This window comes from Lycorma delicatula, chromosome 2, assembly GCF_047948215.1.
Source record: "Lycorma delicatula isolate Av1 chromosome 2, ASM4794821v1, whole genome shotgun sequence".
Classification (NCBI taxonomy): Eukaryota; Metazoa; Arthropoda; class Insecta; order Hemiptera; family Fulgoridae; genus Lycorma; species Lycorma delicatula.
This window is the reverse complement of record NC_134456.1, coordinates 36,819,831-36,838,921: the sequence shown is the minus strand read 5'-3', so window position 1 is coordinate 36,838,921 and position 19,091 is coordinate 36,819,831. Positions and strand designations below refer to the sequence as shown.

Here is a 19,091-nt window from a genome sequence, read left to right as displayed (position 1 = left end):
TGGTAAGGTGTGTTGCATATAGATTCCAAAGGAAAATACGTCCTGGACATGGTGGCACGTACTGGACTCGTGATCCTCAGTATAGGAAACACGATGACGATCCGCCGTCCAGAATATTCGGAAACCATTCCCACCCAATATTTCCCTCGTGCCGAAGTAGCTGGTACTACTCATCCAGGACTGAAGGGTCCTTGAAGATTGACACCGGCAGCGACCACTAATACATTTCGTTTAAAGTTCTTATCGGAGCACGACAGCGCCTGGGGCTCCCAGGGATGGTGAAAAATACAATATCAATAAAATTGACGGATAGAGATTCACAGAAAAGATTGTCTTAGGAGCAGTAGCCCCTCGGTACAAGGCCGCTGGCGCTGAAGCCGTGATTGCTTCGATCATGCGGTTATTCATTTCTGCATACAACGCCCCACGAGAGGCCGAGGCACCAGAAGCGATCCGAATACTAATGGACACCGGCGATTGCGGGGTTGTGTCGAGAGTGTCTTCAGCTGAAACGAGCAGCGTAACGTGCAAGTTATCGCAAGGACGCGACAGCTAGTTCTGCTGAGCAAAAGCGGCTCCGTCAAGCCATCATCAACGTGAGCAAGGAACGCTGCTTTCAAGAACTGATGCAGATCCTTGGGGGTTGGGTCACAAGATAGTGGTCCGGGGACTGGGGGTCTCGCGGTTACCAGCTTTACTAGACGAGGCTAAGGTGGACGTTGTAAGAAGTTGTTCCCGGTCCACTCAGTTCGTGGCCAACGGAACTTCGGCGACACGGACGACTTCCCGCTTTTTTCAATGAAGGAGTTGGGAGGAAGTTTTACGGTCGCTGAAGGTCAGAAAATCCTCTGGTCCTTTCTCAAGCTGGTGGGGTGCTGCAGGTCCCGTCTGCTTCTAGACATGTCTGGAGGCTGGGGGCCTTCAGTGCCAGATGGAAGACCGTGCGTCTTGTGCTGATCCCAAAGGGTAAATGAGACCCTGAGTCGCCGTTTTCCTACCACCCATTCCATATGCTTGGTTGTGGCGATGAATCAGGCAAGTGGCCTGTCGCCCAACCAGTACGGTTTCTGACGGAGTAGGTGAACCCTGAATGCAGTCTGAGGTTGTTGAGGCAGTGTAACGAGCGGAGGACCACAACCATTTTTTTGCGCCATGTGGTCCTTCTTGTTACGTTGGACGTGAAAAACGTGTTAAATTGAGCACGGTGGAGTGATATGCTTATGGACCTGGAGGATTCGTTCCTCGTGTCTCTATAGCTACTAAGAATGGCGGAAGCATACCTGAGGAACCATGGGGGGCTGGCGTAGGATCATCGCCCTAATGTTTGGATCATCGTTTTCGACTACTTGCTGAGGCTTGAGATGTCGAAAGAGTTGACCATGGTCGGGTACACTGACAACTTTGCGCTACTTGTCGTGGAGCTCACCCAATTGAGGCTCAGTCGAGCGATGCACAGGGTTGGCGTTTGGATGGACGACCATAGGTTGTCTCTAGCCCTCAGCAAGACGGAGATCGTGTTCTAATAAAGAAATCTAGCGAAGTACTTCCGTATGATGACTGACCGGAAACTCAGCTTTGCTGAGCAGCTACGGAGAGCCGCCGACAAAGCCAGAAGGGCCATAACCGCTCTCAGCCGGCTTATGGCAAAGGTTGGCAAACCGAAGGCCAGCAGACGGCGATTGTTGATGTCCACGGTGCATTGCGTCATGTTATACGGAGAGGAAGTGCGGTCCCAGGCTTTAAGATTTAAGAAAAACCGGAAGCGGCTTGCGCAGGTGCAACGCACGTTGGCTTCAGCGTATCGGAGGGTTTCTGAGCCTATCGTTCTAGTAGTCGTCGGCGTAATATCCACTGCTCTTTTAGCAGGGGAACGTCAGGTGGCCTACAGGAGGCGGTGGGTAAACGAAGTCCGGAAGACCATAGCCATAAACAAACTCGAACGTTCATCGCGTGGTAAGAGGACCTGGGACGATGGATCGCACGGCTTATTCCTCTCCAGAATGGAGAGGAATAAGCTATGGAGAGGTGGAGTACTATGTGATACGGTTTTTAACAGGTCACGCATATTTCCACGCTTATCTGAATAGCGTATAGAAAGCGCCGTCCCCCGACTGTCTCTATTGCCCTGGAGTACGGGAGCACACCTTCTTCGAGTGTGCTCAGTAAGCAGCAGATCGAGGGACACTATAGGCGGATGTTGGAGCACTGAGCCCTCAGAATTTAGTTGCAATTATGATCTGAGATCTGAGCAGCTGGGAGAGTGTGTCCTGATTCATTGGGGGCTTTCTCAGGGTCAAGAAGGATGATTCGGAGAGTACAAACTAGATCGCAGCCTTCTCAGGCTAGGATAGAAGGACTCAGCCTGAAGTTGTGTAAAACGTTTCTGGGCTGGGTCCTGGTAGGGTGGTTTTTAGCCAGTAGTCTGCTGATGGTGATTTTACAAGACCACCAGTAGGAGCCTGGCACTTCATGTGTAAATACATTCTAGCTCACTTCCCAAAAAAAATTATTTTTATTCTTTACTTTGTTTAGAGCAGCGTTTCTCATCCTGGGGACCACAGTGATATGAAACGGAGTTCACGAAATTAGCCTACAACTTTACATGAAGACAATAATGAAATTATTTTATGAGAAAAAAATAATTTATTACAAACATTTATAGATAGTGCCACATTGAAACTATCATTACTATTCCAGCGGAATCACAGTACCTCTACCCTTTTTTTTTCAGAAATGTTAGCGATATTTTTGATTCATGAAATTGCCAATGAACCTACCATTACCACTCTAGCATAATCACAGTACCTTTACAGTTTTTTTTTTTTTTTTTTACATTAATGTTTATACATTTTTGATTCATAAAAAATTGAATACTTAAGTTTACTAGTGAATAATAATTTCTCAATATTCTTGTTGAACCATGAACACATGACAATATAGTCCCAAAAACAAAAACTGAGTTTATACCTAATTCATCAGAAGACAAAAATTGCCTAAAACATTAACAATTAGAAATGCATTAGGAATTATAAAACGAATTTTCAGCAGCTTATGTAGAAAAATTTCAAAAGAACCAAAAACAGGAGGAACCAAATAAAATCAATTTTAATTGCAGAGAAGGGAATTTAATTGCACAGCAATCAACATTAATTTTTTTAATACATATTAAGTAAGACACCTCCATTTTTATATACTGTTCTATAAAAAGCTTCAACATGCTTGAAATTTCCTACGGGCAAGAATAACTTTTGTGTTGATCAGCCAGTGTTTTGAAAAATATCCAAATACTAGTTACTTACTGGAAAGAAATATTTCAGTTTCTTTGGTTTTATTTCTAAGTCTTTGAATGTTTACAAGTCTATAGAAAATCTTAATGTGAAAAAATATCTTGATGTGCAGTTGAAAGTTTTTTGGGAAATTAGATTAGTTTGATATGTTAAGAAGAATAATATTAATATTTCTGCTGATATGTTTATTAATAATATTAACATTTATTGTATTTTTAGGGTAAGTATGTTAATGTTATTAGAGGTAATTGGAGTACTGTCATGGGAGATATGTAAAAAATTTAAGAAGGGAGTTGTTTCAGAGAGAACGCTAATGTTTATAACTGCTTAATATACCTTTAAAGAAAATCATAAAAAGGTTTCAGATTTTTAACCTTTCTTTAAGATTTTGTTACTTTCTATGAGGTTTTTTCTATTTTTTTATGGATTCAAAATTCCCACAATTATACTTTACTTTCAATGCAACAGTAATGTGAAACCAGAAAGTTTTTGAAGTCATAAAGAATAGGCTTCATGTTTTTATTTCAACTATGAAGTATATAAAATATTTTTTGCAATTAAAAATTTACTTTCATTTTTTCCACAAAGGTAATCTTAGAAATGTTTTCTACTCCAGACTGTTGAGCAGATATTTTTTTATAATGCATTTTTTTTAAAAATAGTTCCTTTCTCACAAAAGCAATGTTTTTGCCATTATTAGAAAATGGGACATGTTTCATAACAGACAAACATTTTTCAGCAATAACACACAGGGAATATTCTTCAAATACCCAGAGAAACTTTGGGAGTAGATTTTTTTGTATCAAAAGTGTAAAAAGAAAATTCTAAAAACCATTTGACTGAAAACACCTATTGGTGTAAGAAACATACTAAGAAACATTTTTTTGAAATTCCAAGTTTAAATGGTTAAAATGGAATTACAATGAAATTTACTTTTTTTTTTCTAATAAATAAAGATATCAACTTGATTTTTGATGTTCGACCTGACAATTTTTTCAAAATTCAACCTTGAAAGGGATGAAGGTAGCAAAATTTGAACAATGATTGCAAATTTCCCCCATTTCCAACTATAACAAACAAGATTGAGACTTACAAATACTTTTGATAAATACCTAAAAACCATTTTCGAATTTTGATTTTTTTAAAAATGCGTTACAGCACAGCAGCCCAACCAACACAGTGTTGGTTGGGCTGTACCGTCACTGTTACTGTATGTACGTTGCACATACAGTAACAGTGACGGTCACTGTTACTGCAATGAGACTGGTTGCAACTGCTCTCGTTTAATTGACAAAAAACATAAAATAAAAGTAATTAAAGATTAAAAAAAAAATAATAAGATTAACAAAGTACAGTTACCTCCTAGTGAAGTTTATCAGGTAATTAAGAACCAAACAAAATACATTTTTACCCACACAAAGTATGGGTAACCAGTTACAACTGATATTTTTAAGATGGAGACTGTTCTAAAGCCCATAATATTCTTAGATCACTCAAAGTTTTGGGTTCTGTACTGTCCAAACTGTTGCTCTGAAGAAATTACAATACACTGATAGTTTTTTAAATTGGACAGGCATTTATTATTCACACAAGCATAAATACAGTGGGGTCCAAGGTACAGAGCCCTCTGGCTAAATGGGAAAGGTGAGTGAAGCAAACTATGACTGCTAAACATGTCCTGATCGCGACGGGAAATGCAAGTAACCATATAGCATGGGTGAAGTGCAGTGAGTCTGCTAGTAGAAACTGATATTTAAATAAAATTTGGTATACTTGTTTAAAGTGGCATTCTCAATGAAAAGTATAAAATCAAATTTAAAAAACTGAATGAATTTTATTTTTTAATTTTTAAACTGCTTTAACTGTTCTCCAGTTTTAAGTCCAATCACAATGAAATAAGTCTAATTAAACTTTTGTAAGTTGTTTAGGTGCATTTTATTTTCATGTTATCATTTAATTTAATGCAAAAATGATGCAAATGAAAATGAGCTTTTACATTAAAAGCTTTTTTAATTTATAAATTTGTTCCTTTTGTCTTGAACAAGATTATTCAAATAAACTTTTCTATTTGATTGATTATGCATGAATAGTATAAATCTGTTTAAACAACATTTAGAGAAATTTACAGAACTACTTTAAATTGTCACAGCATATCTCATGATTAAAATCTTACCTTACTATGTCATTTCTGTATATAAAATATTACCAGTGAGTTACTCACAGATTAATCAAAAAATATTTTTGTCCTTTACTTACATGATGCATAAAAAAAATTAAACCAGCTGCTTACTTTTTAGTAAAATATTTTTTAATTTACATGCTCTGTTTGAATTTTAACAAAAGATTGCAATAGACGATTATAAAATTGAACAAATAAATTATAAATTATAAATTTTGAACAAAGAATGGCAGTCCCACCCTCACAATGTATTTTAACATAAATGATTTTTATGGTTTACCAAATACGAATGAATTTTAGCAAACGATGATAATTAAAGCTAAATAATTGCAACAACTTTCACAGAAACTCTTTTGAAGTTTTAACCCTTTGCAGGCAGAACCCATATATGGGCTATCTGTACTTATGCTGGAGGGCAGAAACCCGGTCTCTGAATGTGACCGGCTATTTGTGTTCACGTAGTTACATATAAATTCAAAGAGATGGCAGGAAATGTTCTTTCAGTCATTTTGAGACAGGAATTCCTGATACAACGTGATTGGGAACCATTTTGCTTCAGTTATCAGATGAGTTCAATGACTGTGTGTATGTAACAAGATGCATGCATTACTTTTTTTGTGTTTTTTGCTAATTTTTAAGTAATTTGTTTACAAACTGTTCCTTCCAAAAGTTTATTTTCTATTCTAAACTTCTAAAAGTTTGTTTTTATATTATCATCGATGTTACTAGTTACTGTTTCAAGGTCTTTTACAAGAAAAGAACTCGATGTAAAACATAATCAAAATCATCAGCGATAGTTTGCAAATTCTAGTGTGCTCAGTGAGACTTGTTCCATTTTTGCGTAAGCTTTTTCTCGTGAGATAATTATGCAGTGCTTCTTAACCAAAGTGGTGGCAGAATTCGGCAAAAACACAATGTATATGTTTTTGCTTCTTTTTGTTTAAAACATGAAAGCATGTTTTAAATTACTTTAAACAGTTTTTGCATGAACATTTTTTTTGAAAATGTCTTCTGCCCACAGCCATAAAACATTGCTACCTGCGAAGGGCTAAGCTGTAGTTCCTTCTCTTATTGTGCAGAGACAAGTGTAAATTGTCAGAGACAATTGAGTAAATTGTGCAATTTACTCTCTGTGGATGAATGTTAGTGAAAGACTACATGGGGAAAAGAATTAAAACATACGATTTAAAACAATTTTTCTGTAAAATATTCATTGTAATTTTAATTTATAATTACCTCCATATAAAAGATAAGATCTGATATCAAGAAGTGGTAATGCAGTTTGCTATTTGTGTGCTGGAGAATACCACTTTCTTGTCCATCAGATTATCCTGAAAATATACTTTTTGTAAAATATAATGCTCTTAACATAAGAAATGCTTTAATCAATCATTGGTCGGTTGTATGCTTCAGCTCATTGAAAATACTAAGTGGAGAATATCTCAATATTGTTAAATTATACATGTAATATTAATAAATTGGTAATTATTTTACAAACACAATCTTGGAATGTAATATTTTAACATCAGTTTCAGATATAAATAAAACGTTTTAAAGATTACTTTCCTTTTCTTAGATTTTACTCCTAGTAATTCTTGTAAATGCCATTTTTCCACATGGGTATGTTAGTAGTTTATACATTTTTTTAATTAAAAATAAAATTACATATAAAATAAACCCAAAAAGTCGGAATTAAAAATTCATAATTTTCTAATCCTTTTTTTAAGTCGGCACTCAGGGTTAGAAATTGTTTGTTTTTACTTCGAAGCAGACTTCAAAAAGACGAAGTATTATGGACTCGAAAGTAGAAATAATCTAACCACATCCGCGTTTTACAAGTATTGGAGAAAACTATTTACAAAGTCAGACTCACCAACGTTGTCCATTACTGTATAATGTCGTTTAATAGCGAAAATGTTGATAATATTAATTTAGAAAAAAAGCTTGTATTATAAAATGAAATTAATTTTTGAATTTTATTATGCATACTGCGACCAGAAATGTTTGGGAGGAAAATCGAATATATTAATGAATTAAATATGAATTTATTTTATTAATATATTATTTTCTCTAATAACTATTATTTCATATTTATATTTCCATTCAAAAATATTGTAAAGCTATACACGTATAACTTATATTCATGTCGGAGTTATTTTAATTGAACTTGTTTTGGTTGTGCTTTTTCTCGTTATTTGTGTTCTCTATGGACATTGTCTACTTACCGTTTCCTGTTGTGGTTGTAGCTTCTGTGTTGCCGAATATCTGATTTCTGCTTCTTGTAATCAGTTAATTTTTTGCTTAAGGTAGGATATTTAATTTAACTTGTTTTTGTTTCAAGTGGGGTGTCGTCTTTATGACGTTAGGTTTTCTTTTAAGTGTGTAAAAGATTTCTTCTGTACTTTTTGGACAGTGGTTTGTGGGATATCGCCATTTGTGTTGTGTGGTAGCGTGCTTGGACTATAATATCTGGAAGTTTTAATTCTTGAAGTTGTGGCCAGGGGATGCAGTTAGTTTAAAATTACGTACTGTATAAACTAATCAGTTGTATATTTCCCAGCAGAGTAGGTATTATTGCTGTAGTTCGCAGTTAGTCTTGTTTTCCCCAACTGCAGGTGATTTTTTTTTGTAATGAAAGTATCTTTGATAAGTTCCCAAATTCATAACGTTTGTTTTTCGTAATGTTGGATGCACATTTAACGTGCTGCTGGTAAATCTTACATTATTTACAGCTTTTCAATATTTGTGTGAATTAAGAGCGATCGCTTATTATTGGTTGGATTTTTTATTTTATAAATGTGTTAATCCATTCAATCCAGTGTTTGTGTTTATATTTTTTAATCATTGCTTTATTTGTAAATATCTTTTAAGACACTTATATTACTGAAGTACTTTTTAAAAAAAGATTGCTACAGTTTACATTGAAATAAGTTTGTGGTCATTTATTTTCATCTCAAACCAAGTAACATTTATTTACAGATTGGAAGGGATCAATTTAACTATCAGCCTACCACGTTTGATTTTAAAATGTTTTTATTAATTTTCAACTTGAACCAGAAATTATTTTTTGCACAACTTTCCGCTCGTTTTAAAAACTACCGTGGTGAATTTAAAAGTAGTGAAGTGGTTTTTTTTTTAATATGAAAATATAGAGCTATGCACTACTAAATGATTATTCTTGATATTGCATTAACCAAATGAAATTTCAGTTAAGTTTCTTTTAAATTAAAGGCTTAACAATATCAAATGTTTTGACTTTTTTCTTAATTACACTAAGTTTAATTTTTTTATTTATATTGTTCTTTTTAATAAGTAAAAGTGGTACTTTTTTGTTAACACCACCACTTATTTTTATGCAACTTCTTCAGATATTCATGAGAATATAAATAACGTTTATTTAATTTGGAAAAAGTAATTTTTTATGAAAAATAAAAATTACAAAACACAAACAACATATTACAACATCTGTCAACAAAAAAACTGAAGAAAAGTGGCAGTGTAATGACAATGTCATGTTATTAATAAGTTGTGTATAATATGTATATTTAACATTAATTAGACAAGGTTAGTGAGTGTAGGTTAGGTTATCTTATGTTTATAAACATTAGATTCGTCAGTACACGGGATCAGCATAATCCAAACAAACAACCCAAGCTTGCTTCGCTCACTTACAAACATATTTTCTGTTTTAATACATTATAATAATAGATTATTTAATCTATTATTATAATGTAATCTATGTTGTTTTTTTAATAAAGGAGTTGCATCAAAAAAAGTGGCGATGCGATAAACAAGTACCAGAAAAATGTATATACCTTGACACCTATGGTGTTAAGCAATTATTTAACACTGAATACAAGATATAGTTGTTACATTTAAAACAAATGTAAACTTTTAATTTAAGAAAATCAATTATATTTTAATGGTATAGATTTAAAAATTGGAACAAATTTAACTGTATTACATTAACAGTTTTGGTAATTTTGAGCAGTTGATGAATTTAAATTTTACTTTAATGTACCACAGTTGGTTAGGATCAGGAAAACACAAGAATGTAAGTGTAAGAAAGCAGGTTTGGATAGCGGGTGACGCATGCAAGGTCAAAGTCTGCATTGCAGTATTAGTACATTAGTCAATAAGTAATCACTTTTGTGAGTTATGCTAATCCATTCAGGTTAAGATTAAGAATTAAAGTTAAATTACAGTTATAGTTTTGTGGAGAGAGGAATAAACACCATTATTATCTAATCCACCTAAATGTTTATCAGACCTCAGTCATTGAAGACTGACTGCACCCTTTGTAAGGTGATGATTATCTGTCATATGGATGACTAATAGCATGTGGTGTTATCATCTTGCTCTGTAGTGATTATATTTTCATTTAAACATAATTTTGCCAAGTGTCCTTATGAGACAGTGTTTATTGCCATATCTAGGTAATTTAATCCAACTTCTTTCCACAAAAGGTCTCAATAACACAAAATTTATAGCGATAATTATAAACAATTAAGGAATTTGCCACAGATTTTGATGAAATGTGGAATTGTCTTATTTAGGACCTTTGTTATTTGTTAGAATTGAAATTATTGCCTTTCACCAGAGTTACATCCCTTGTAAATTCCACAGTTAACAAAAATTTTATAATTCAGCACAGTACAAGTGTAATATATATTATTTTTGTACTAAATAATTGGTTATTGTGTGTAGTTATAGACCTGGCCTAACAATCTGCCAGTTTAGTTTGAGGTTAGCAAGCGAAGCAAGTATTAGGTTATGTTAATATTGTTGAAGTTCAGTACAGGGAATCCGTTGGTTACCTAACATAATCTTAACCTTGACTTAAATCTAAATAACTTCAATTGAATTTCACTTAAACCATGTTATTTGTTGCATAAATAATATACATTGTACTTAACCTAATATAAAGTGTACCTAAGCTTATCCTAACTTAATCTAGTCTTAAGTAAATCTAATCTTATTCTTAAATTAATTATAAATTTAACCATATTATTTAGTCTGAAAATAGTGTATATTATGCATGCTGAATTACAAAATTTTTGGTACTTACGTATTAATGCCACCGCAGCTACAGCTGTTGTTTAGGTTATGTTGACTTCGTGTACTGACAAATCGTACGTATATCAAAATAACCTAACTAAATATAACCTATGATCGCTTCACTCGCTAACCTCTTATGTATTAACGCCACTACAACTACAGCTTTATTTAAAAACAAAGTAGTCAATTGGATTTCAGTGGATTAACATTAAGCACCGATTTCGGTGCTATAACATTAAGGTTATATTATTAAGTTGTATATATTATGCATATTTAATGTTAATTATAAGAGGTTAGTGAGCGTAGGTTATGTTTAGTTAGGTTATTTTTATATACGTACAAAGTCAACATAACCTAAACAGCAGCTGTAGCTGCGGTAGCGTTAATAAGTAAGTACCAAATTTTTTGTGACAGTACTCTGTAACTTGTGAGGGATAACTTTGGTGAAAGGCATTTGTGACAAATAATTGCAAATGAATAACTTAAGTAAGATATATTCCAAATTTCATCAAAATTGACTGGAGTACTGTTAACACCGTGCGGACTTTGACCTTGCACAGGTCCCTCACTGTCCAAACCTTCTGTTCGACATTTACATGTTGTGTTTTTCAGATTCTAAGAATATCTATTATGGCATATTAAAGTATGAATAAAATTAGTTGATTACATAGTATAGTCAGAATAACCGTAGTTTTTGATTCAGAAATGTTTACTACAAGTGTTGCCAATTTTCAGCCAGTTTGAGAGAGTTTAAAAAGAGTTTTAATTTAAAACAAATTTGTGTCTGTTATCACAATTAGTTATCTCTCCTTATAAAGGTTGAAAGAATTATTAAAAAAAAAAACAATGTCAAACTGCTTTCTTCCAACACTTGATTGTTTACAACTTTTCAAGATACGAGTTAAAACATTATGTAAAGAATGTTTATACCATTATGACAGCTCATCTGAAACTATTCTTGATTGGCTAGTCTAGTTTCCTTCTGTATTTTCTAAAAGTAAACTGCTACTTTAGTATGCGATCTACCACAAAATAACCTTATAAATAATTAATAAGGAATGCTCGCTTCCCTGACCAAGTGTAACCTTGCTTCGCTCACTAACCTTGTCTAATTAACATTAAAAATACAAATTATGTTATTATTACAGCCGTTTTCTGCATTCTACTCTCCAAGCCTTCTTATCCTGGGTAGTTTTGTCCAGCAAATCACTCTCCTCCATACTTTTCACTGCAACATGACTTCACATCCTCTATGGTCTTTCTTCAATTAGATGGCTGCCATTCCCAAACTTGAGATAGTCTGTTAACCCATCCTCTGCATATGGCCAGGCCATAAGTAGCTGTCTAACTGGTACATTCTCTATCAAAGATGATTCAACCTTCATAATTTCTCTTGCATCACTTCTGACAGCCCATCAGTGTAACTTGACAACACCTCCTCCAGTATATCATCTCTACAGTTGTCAGTCTCCGTTTAATTATTTCATGTAGAACTTTCAACTGAAGTTTTAAAAATGTTACATTTATTTTTCGTTGAGATACGGTTATTCCACAAAACCGAATGCATCTGTCTTACAATTCTCTTCCCCTTTTTAAAATTACTCATTGTATCCATAGTAATGTTATATCAAGCTATTTAAATTCCCCATAATGCTTGCCAATTCTCAATTCCTGACGTTTCTAAATCCTTTCGTTTATCTATAACCATCATGTACTGTATATTTTCAGCATTAATTTTCAGTCCCTGTTTCTTGTACTGTGTATTATGCTCTCCTACATATGCAAAATAATCATCCATATCCTCTGTCAAAATGACTTGACAATCAGCAAAATCCATCAAAACTCCTGTTTGACCACATTTACGAGTCCAGTATTTCAGCACCTTCTGTAAATAAATTTTAAATAACATTGGGGAAATACAACACCTTCGCCATAAACCCTTAGTGACAACAAAGTCATCCAACAAATTTACATCAACCTTAATCCTGATAAAATTTTTAACTGCATTTATATAAATCTCCTTAACTACACAGTCTTTAATAGATGTCCAAAGATACTTATAATAAAACTACTAACATATACCTACATACGATAAAATAATACAAACTGTGTATGCCATCCCTGCCTCTTAAAAAAAATTTCACAGTTTTTCGTGATTAACTTTATTGGTAATTTTCTCGAAGAAAGAAGAGAGACACGTAAATAAATCTTTGTTTTTTATTTCATCCTTCCGGGACTAATAGTTTAAATTATGATTTTTCCATAAATCCTTACAATTGCAAAAATAGGTATGCACACTGTAACAAAAATGGTTGCCACAGGTAAACTACTTAAATTAAAAAGTTAAAAAAATAGTCCTCAAACATGTAGGAAAAAAGTGGGTAAGTTTCAATTTTTTTTGAATTGGTTAAGCAACCAGTTTATTTTTTTGGGGACACTTCAAATGGATTTACCCTAAAGTACAATTTCTGCCTGAAAAAGTATCACTTTTTCTCTTTATTTTTCTTTAACTGTTATGTGGTTAGAAGAAAAACTGGAGTTAATTTTTTTGAAAAGAAATAAGTTTTCTTACGGATTTTCAATTGTTTCTTTACTTCCGCCAAAATCCTTGTATTCCTTCTCTACTGTTCATGTGAAGAGATGAATCTTTTCCAAGTGGCAGCATTTGCATTTTGTTGGGAATAGCATAGATGCGCCTTGAATGGGATTGAATGACAACGTAGCTGCATGGTGCATCACGATGCTGCCATCGTGCTGTAATTAATTTCTTTATAGTATTCTGTTCTTCAGAAATCATTTATGTGAGCTGAATCCTTTATTCACATGTTTATTTTTGTATAGTGTAAGTTGATTATTGTATTGTGTATGTATATTAAACAAGTTAAAAATACCTATTTGTAAATAAAGAAATTAAAGAAACCAATAACATTGTAATCACGTGAATGTTGATTCTTTACTGACAATCTGCCATTGCGGCAAGTGGGCCAGTCGCTGTGATGTTTCTGGCAGTATGTAACAATGATGTGATTCCACCCAATACCAAGGCTTGTACAGTATTTCCACCAAAAACGCAAATGCTGCCAAATGTAAAGATCCAAAGAGATTTCTGTTTTAATACAAAGATCATATTTTTTAATATATTCCTTTCTATAATTTTATTTGCTCTTTTTTTTGACACAAAAATCTTAATTAGTAATTTTAAATAGAAACATAGGTAACTCAAAGTTTAATTCCGCAATGACTGATGTTTGTTTGATAGATCTGGAAGAAATTGGGTATGGTTTTACTTGTACCAATTAAGGTTCTTTCCACATGACATTGGTTAGGACAGCAATGATATTTAAATAATTCATCAGTGTATTTAGAAGGGGGGGATTTAGTAGTATTGGGTTCATAACCCTACTTACTAAGTTTTGGAAGAGAAGGATTATTAACTAAGTGAAAAAAAAGAATTTGTTTTAATCTGTTACCAGATTTCTGAATTGTAATAAAATTTGAATTATTTATAAATTATAATGATTGTCAAGTTAATATAATTCATTTTTTAAGAAGTAATAATAACCTTTGTTTGATTAATATTGGAATCAAATGCTTCAATTAATTTTTGCTGAAATTTGTTAAAAATATTTGCTATGTTAATATAGATTAGTTAGTTTTATCTTGTAGATAAATGCATACATTACTGCTTCACTTCAAATGAAATTTGGAATATATGTTTAGTATGTAAGTTACTTATCTTTACATAAGAAGTTATTCACCAAAAGTACCTTTTATCCAAGTTGCGTCCTAAGTAAGTTACATAGTACCTCAACCCAAACTTTTGTTATTTGCACTGTACATTTGTTGTATGCATTATTGTTGCTTAAATACAATTAATTTAAGAATAACATTAGGTTTGGTTAATGTTAAGTTTAAGGAATGGGTATTGGTAAATGTGCAGTATGATGCATTATTTATGGACTAAATAAAGTTTGTTTAAGTGGAATAAATTGAGATTAAGTTGGGTTAAGGTGAAGGTTGGGTTAGAGTACAAATAATTTGTAAATTAGATACAAATTTTACAAAAACTTAAAATCTAGTCGTTCATATGAGGAAGAGTAAGATTGATAATAATATGTCCTCCTCTTAATCTAACCTAACCTTAAGCAAATCTAACTTGTATATTTAACATAATTTCACAAATTAATTATTTAATCTGCTAATAATGTGTATTACAGGTGCACAATGCAAAATAACAAAATTTTGGGTACTGGTACTTTGTAATTTTTTAGGGACAACTGGCAAAAGGTGTTTCAGATAAATAATTTCCCTTGTAAAGAATAATTTAGATCCTAAGTAAGATAATTTCAGAATTACAGGTGAGGCAGTAATTGTATACAGTTAACATCTTATCTTTTTAATTCATTGTATTCAGTCAAAAATTAAGAAATTGTAGGTTTTAAAATCTTTTGGGAACAATAGTAAGTATGAGTGTTTTCAGTTAAAAAAAGATCTGATTTGGACACCACATGACTGCCTTGACCACCCATTAAATTACATATATACATTTTTAAAAAAATGATAAGTACATAGAAGTTTATTTCATTAATAACTTCTGATACTTTTTCATATTTTTTTTAACTTTTTTATTGTTATTATAGAATTATGTATTGTAATAGTTTTTTTTTATTATTGGAGATTAATAAATCAATATATTTAAATTAAAAAAAAAGAAGAAAGATGAAGTCTGATCTGAAGTGATATGCCTTCCCCTTGTAAGATCCAACTATTTAATTAATTAAAATCTTATTTGGCTATTACTCTGGAACTGATGAAAATAAGTACCATGATATATCATTGAAAAACTCTCATTGAGGACTTATTACTGCAGTTAAGAAAAAAAATTCAAATTTGTTTGGGTTTTGGGGGTTATTTTGGACACTTTTGATTGTCTATTGCAATCAGAAAGGGAGGTGCATAACTAGATGTTACAACAGCCCTAAATCCAAAATTCAATATCCTACGGGTAATCGTTGTGAGTTATGAAGATATATGTGCACATACGTACATACAGGTGTCATGCTGAAACTAGTCAAAATGGATTCAGTATGATCAAAATTGCTATCACCGTTGAAATCTGAAAACCAACATTTTTCATGCTCACAATACTTACTTTATAATTGCGAAAAAAAGTAGTAAAAACTTACATGTTCAGTAGTATTTCCAAATAGCAATATTTCTCAAGCATAAGGTAGGTTTGAAGTTAGCAACTTATTTATAAGCTTCAGCTTAAACTTTTCATGGTTTTCAAATTAATATTTTCGTTCTGATATTAGGTATTTTAATAAAATTTTATATTGAAAATAAAATTCAAAAGAAAAACTAAAAATAAAATACTCTGTTTTCTTAAGTTATTATACTTCAAAGGAGAAATTTTCAGCCTATGAGATCTTGTTGATTATATTTTTTGAAAAGTTTTCAAATTTTTTCATCATTACACTTTTTATTAGAAATCTATGTAAAAATTAAGTTGTCAGCAGTTCATCTGTTGTGTGTGGAATTTTGTTTTTTATGACTGTTGTTACAGGCGAGATAACCTACCACTTGGTTCTTATCTAAAGAAAGAATAAAAAGACTGTTTTATCTGTTATGTGTGATCATTGTTAAAGAGGTTATATTTACTTTTTTTATATCTAGTATTACTGTTTTATATGCAGAACCTACAGTTATGAGGGATATGATGACTGGCCTGCAAAGTGTTAATGTCATCACTGAATAGTTAAATTTTGTTTGTCTTTCAAAGTTGTACTGCATTAATTTAGAATTTTTTTCTTTTGTAATTTCAGATGGCAGATAATGATGATCTTTTGGATTATGAAGATGAGGAGCAGCCAGAACAGGCTGTTGTAGATGGGTCAGGTGATATTGCACCTCCTAAGAAGGAAGTTAAAGGAAATTATGTTTCCATTCACAGCTCTGGTTTCAGAGATTTTCTTTTGAAGCCAGAGATTTTAAGAGCTATCATAGACTGCGGATTTGAACATCCTTCTGAAGGTAAGTGGTTACTTACAGTCTGTAAGTGACAACAAACAATCTAAAGGAGATGTTGCTTTAAATGGCAAATAGGATACTTATTCTTGTAATTTTGGATTTGAATGTTGGGAAAAAGGAGGAAAGGGCTGGATTTGCCAAAATATAGTCTAAACTGTGTGCTTATGTGTATGTCTTGATATTTTTTACTCTCACTATTTTTAAGCAGTCAGTAATAATATACAAAAGAATTGTTTTATATATATATATATCAACCTAAATTATTCAGCCTAAACCTAAATTATTTTTTAAGGGTTAATAAAAAAATGAACAAAGTAATATTGCGCACGTTACCTATATTAATATATTAGTGTTCTAGTACCAACAGTAATGTAGGTACTAGAATTACTGATGACCTTCAATGAATATGCCAGCACGATACAACACGTGGTGTCATCAGTTGAGCAATGGCTGTCGTGCAGGAGAAAGCAAAATGTGCATACTGTGGTTTCACGATTTGATTGATTGATTTGCATGGCATTTCTCCTGTCACTATTCCATTCGGTCACCCTAAAGCAAAAGAACAAATGTCTGTGCCACAAATGGCTACTGAGCCTCGAAACAGTTTAGTGACCAGTGTCCTAACTAGCTCCTAGAGCTAACCTAATTGCGTGAGCGAACTAAGCATGATGTGTGTTACCACAGATCACTGCTTTGTGTCCCACCGTTCACTTGTCATATATTCCAAAATGGGTAGGTGCACCCCATCAACTACTAAAATATATATGACATTCAATAAATTTCATCAAGACAGCAATTTGCTGCCACGCCTAGGTCGTTGAATACCAGCAAGTACCTGTCCACCAATATTAAAAGTGCTTGGAGCTTTAATTGGCTAATGGCCAATCATAACTCGTGGGTAGATTCCCACAGCAGCGAGGTAGGAGTCTTTCCCTTTAATAAACTACTGATGCTGGTTGAACAAAGCAACAGCATCAAGGAACACCGACACAGTCCGACAAAGCGGCTCACGTCACATTGATTCGTCGCTTATGAGTGGCCAATTCTCCCCTTGACCTCTAAGTTCCAGGGTGGCCTGAGTTCTGGCCCCCCCAAGAGCTGGGCAGCCTAACATCATATGTTCGTTCGACTGGACCTCCCTGCAGACGCACAGCTCATCAGCTGCCAGGTGGAACCGAAACAAATATTGGTTCAAGTTGGCATGGTTGGAGAGCACTTGGGCACCTGTTGCCCTTAAAAACAAAGGAGAGGCATATCATCCCCTGAAATCCTGTATAAATCTATACAAGAATCTTCCCTTAGTCGTGTGCCATTCTTGCTGCCATGCATCCATTGCGAGGCTGTAAAGCGTCCCCCTCAGGCGGGAGATGGGCGACTGAACAAAATTTAGAACTGGTGCACTGTGATAATTGTTCCACTCCAGTACAGGCTCGGCTTGAAACTGGATCCTAAATACCTCAGCCTCCCTGCCTCTTTACAACTTCCACATGGCCGCCTGAACTTTCACCACTAAATTGATTGGGAGACCCTTTCCCAATATGGTGTTACTCTTGCAGGAAGTTGTTTTAAAAATACCAGTGCATACTATTAATGCTGTGTACTGGGCACACCTTAAATTCTGAATAAGTGTTCTATTTCTGTCCAACCTATGCGCCCAAACAGACGCAGCATAAGAGACAATACTTTCGAAGACACCTCTGTACACCATGTACAAATGACGGCCTGACAGCCCGTAATCCTTCCGAGCAATCCTCCTAAGCTTGTGCATCACAGAGACAGCATCTACTGTTACTTGCCTAATGTGGTTGCTAAACAGCAACTTCTCATCAAATAAAACACCTAGGTACTTATGAACTTTAGCTCGGCTGATCACACAGACTTTATACTTAATGTGGGAGTTACGACTATGATAATTTGTCTGCACCCTTGAGAAGCATAAAATTAATCTTAGGCACAGAAATCTTTAAATTTTGAATATGCATTCAGCCCTACGCGGTCAACAAAGCCGCCAGCGCCTGGTTTTCTAGATGCGGTTGTGAATTACCACTAACTAACAGGAGACAGTCATTGGCGAAAGCCTGGGCCGTGACCCCCTTCTGGGAATGTCAGTCCCAGAAATACCAGGTTCTACAGCAGGGGATCAAGAATGGTCCGTCACCAGAGGAAGCCCCTGTAGGCTTCCCCTGGTGATGAACTTGTGCACATCTCTAATCAGAGCCATACGATTAGACAAATAGCAAGGCACTATTGACCTGTAGGGCTAAGGGAACATTGCAGCATTCCAACTCAGAGGAGAGAAATTCCAACACTAGGAAGGAAATGCTGCCTCTATGTCAATAAAAATTGCCAAAACATATTTATAGTTGGTGCCTTCCACGTCGGCAAGAACATTTAAGATGCAATCCTCGGTGTCAACCCCTTTCGTGAAGGCATACTGGCCTTGATTTAGAAGTGAGTTCATATCGATACTTTCCCAGAACCATTCCACAACCAGCCTTTCAAGCAACTTGCCGATTTCCAGCAAGAGGCTGATGGGT

General features: G+C 34.0%; 1 protein-coding gene across 2 annotated transcripts in view; it reads left to right on the top strand.

Annotated features, from left to right (window-relative positions):
* The first annotated feature begins 7,660 nt into the window (after positions 1-7,660).
* The window catches only part of Hel25E (ATP-dependent RNA helicase 25E), a 38,751-nt gene continuing 27,320 nt past the window's right edge, over positions 7,661-19,091 (top strand). The window contains exons 1-2 of one of the 2 annotated variants that reach the window (XM_075358695.1): positions 7,661-7,772; positions 16,350-16,557. In XM_075358695.1, the coding sequence (XP_075214810.1) occupies positions 16,350-16,557 (208 nt within the window). In that variant the 5' untranslated portion in view covers positions 7,661-7,772. Of the gene's footprint in view, positions 7,773-7,890; positions 8,082-16,349; positions 16,558-19,091 lie in introns of those variants that run through there. The other variant, XM_075358697.1, reaches the window with a different exon arrangement.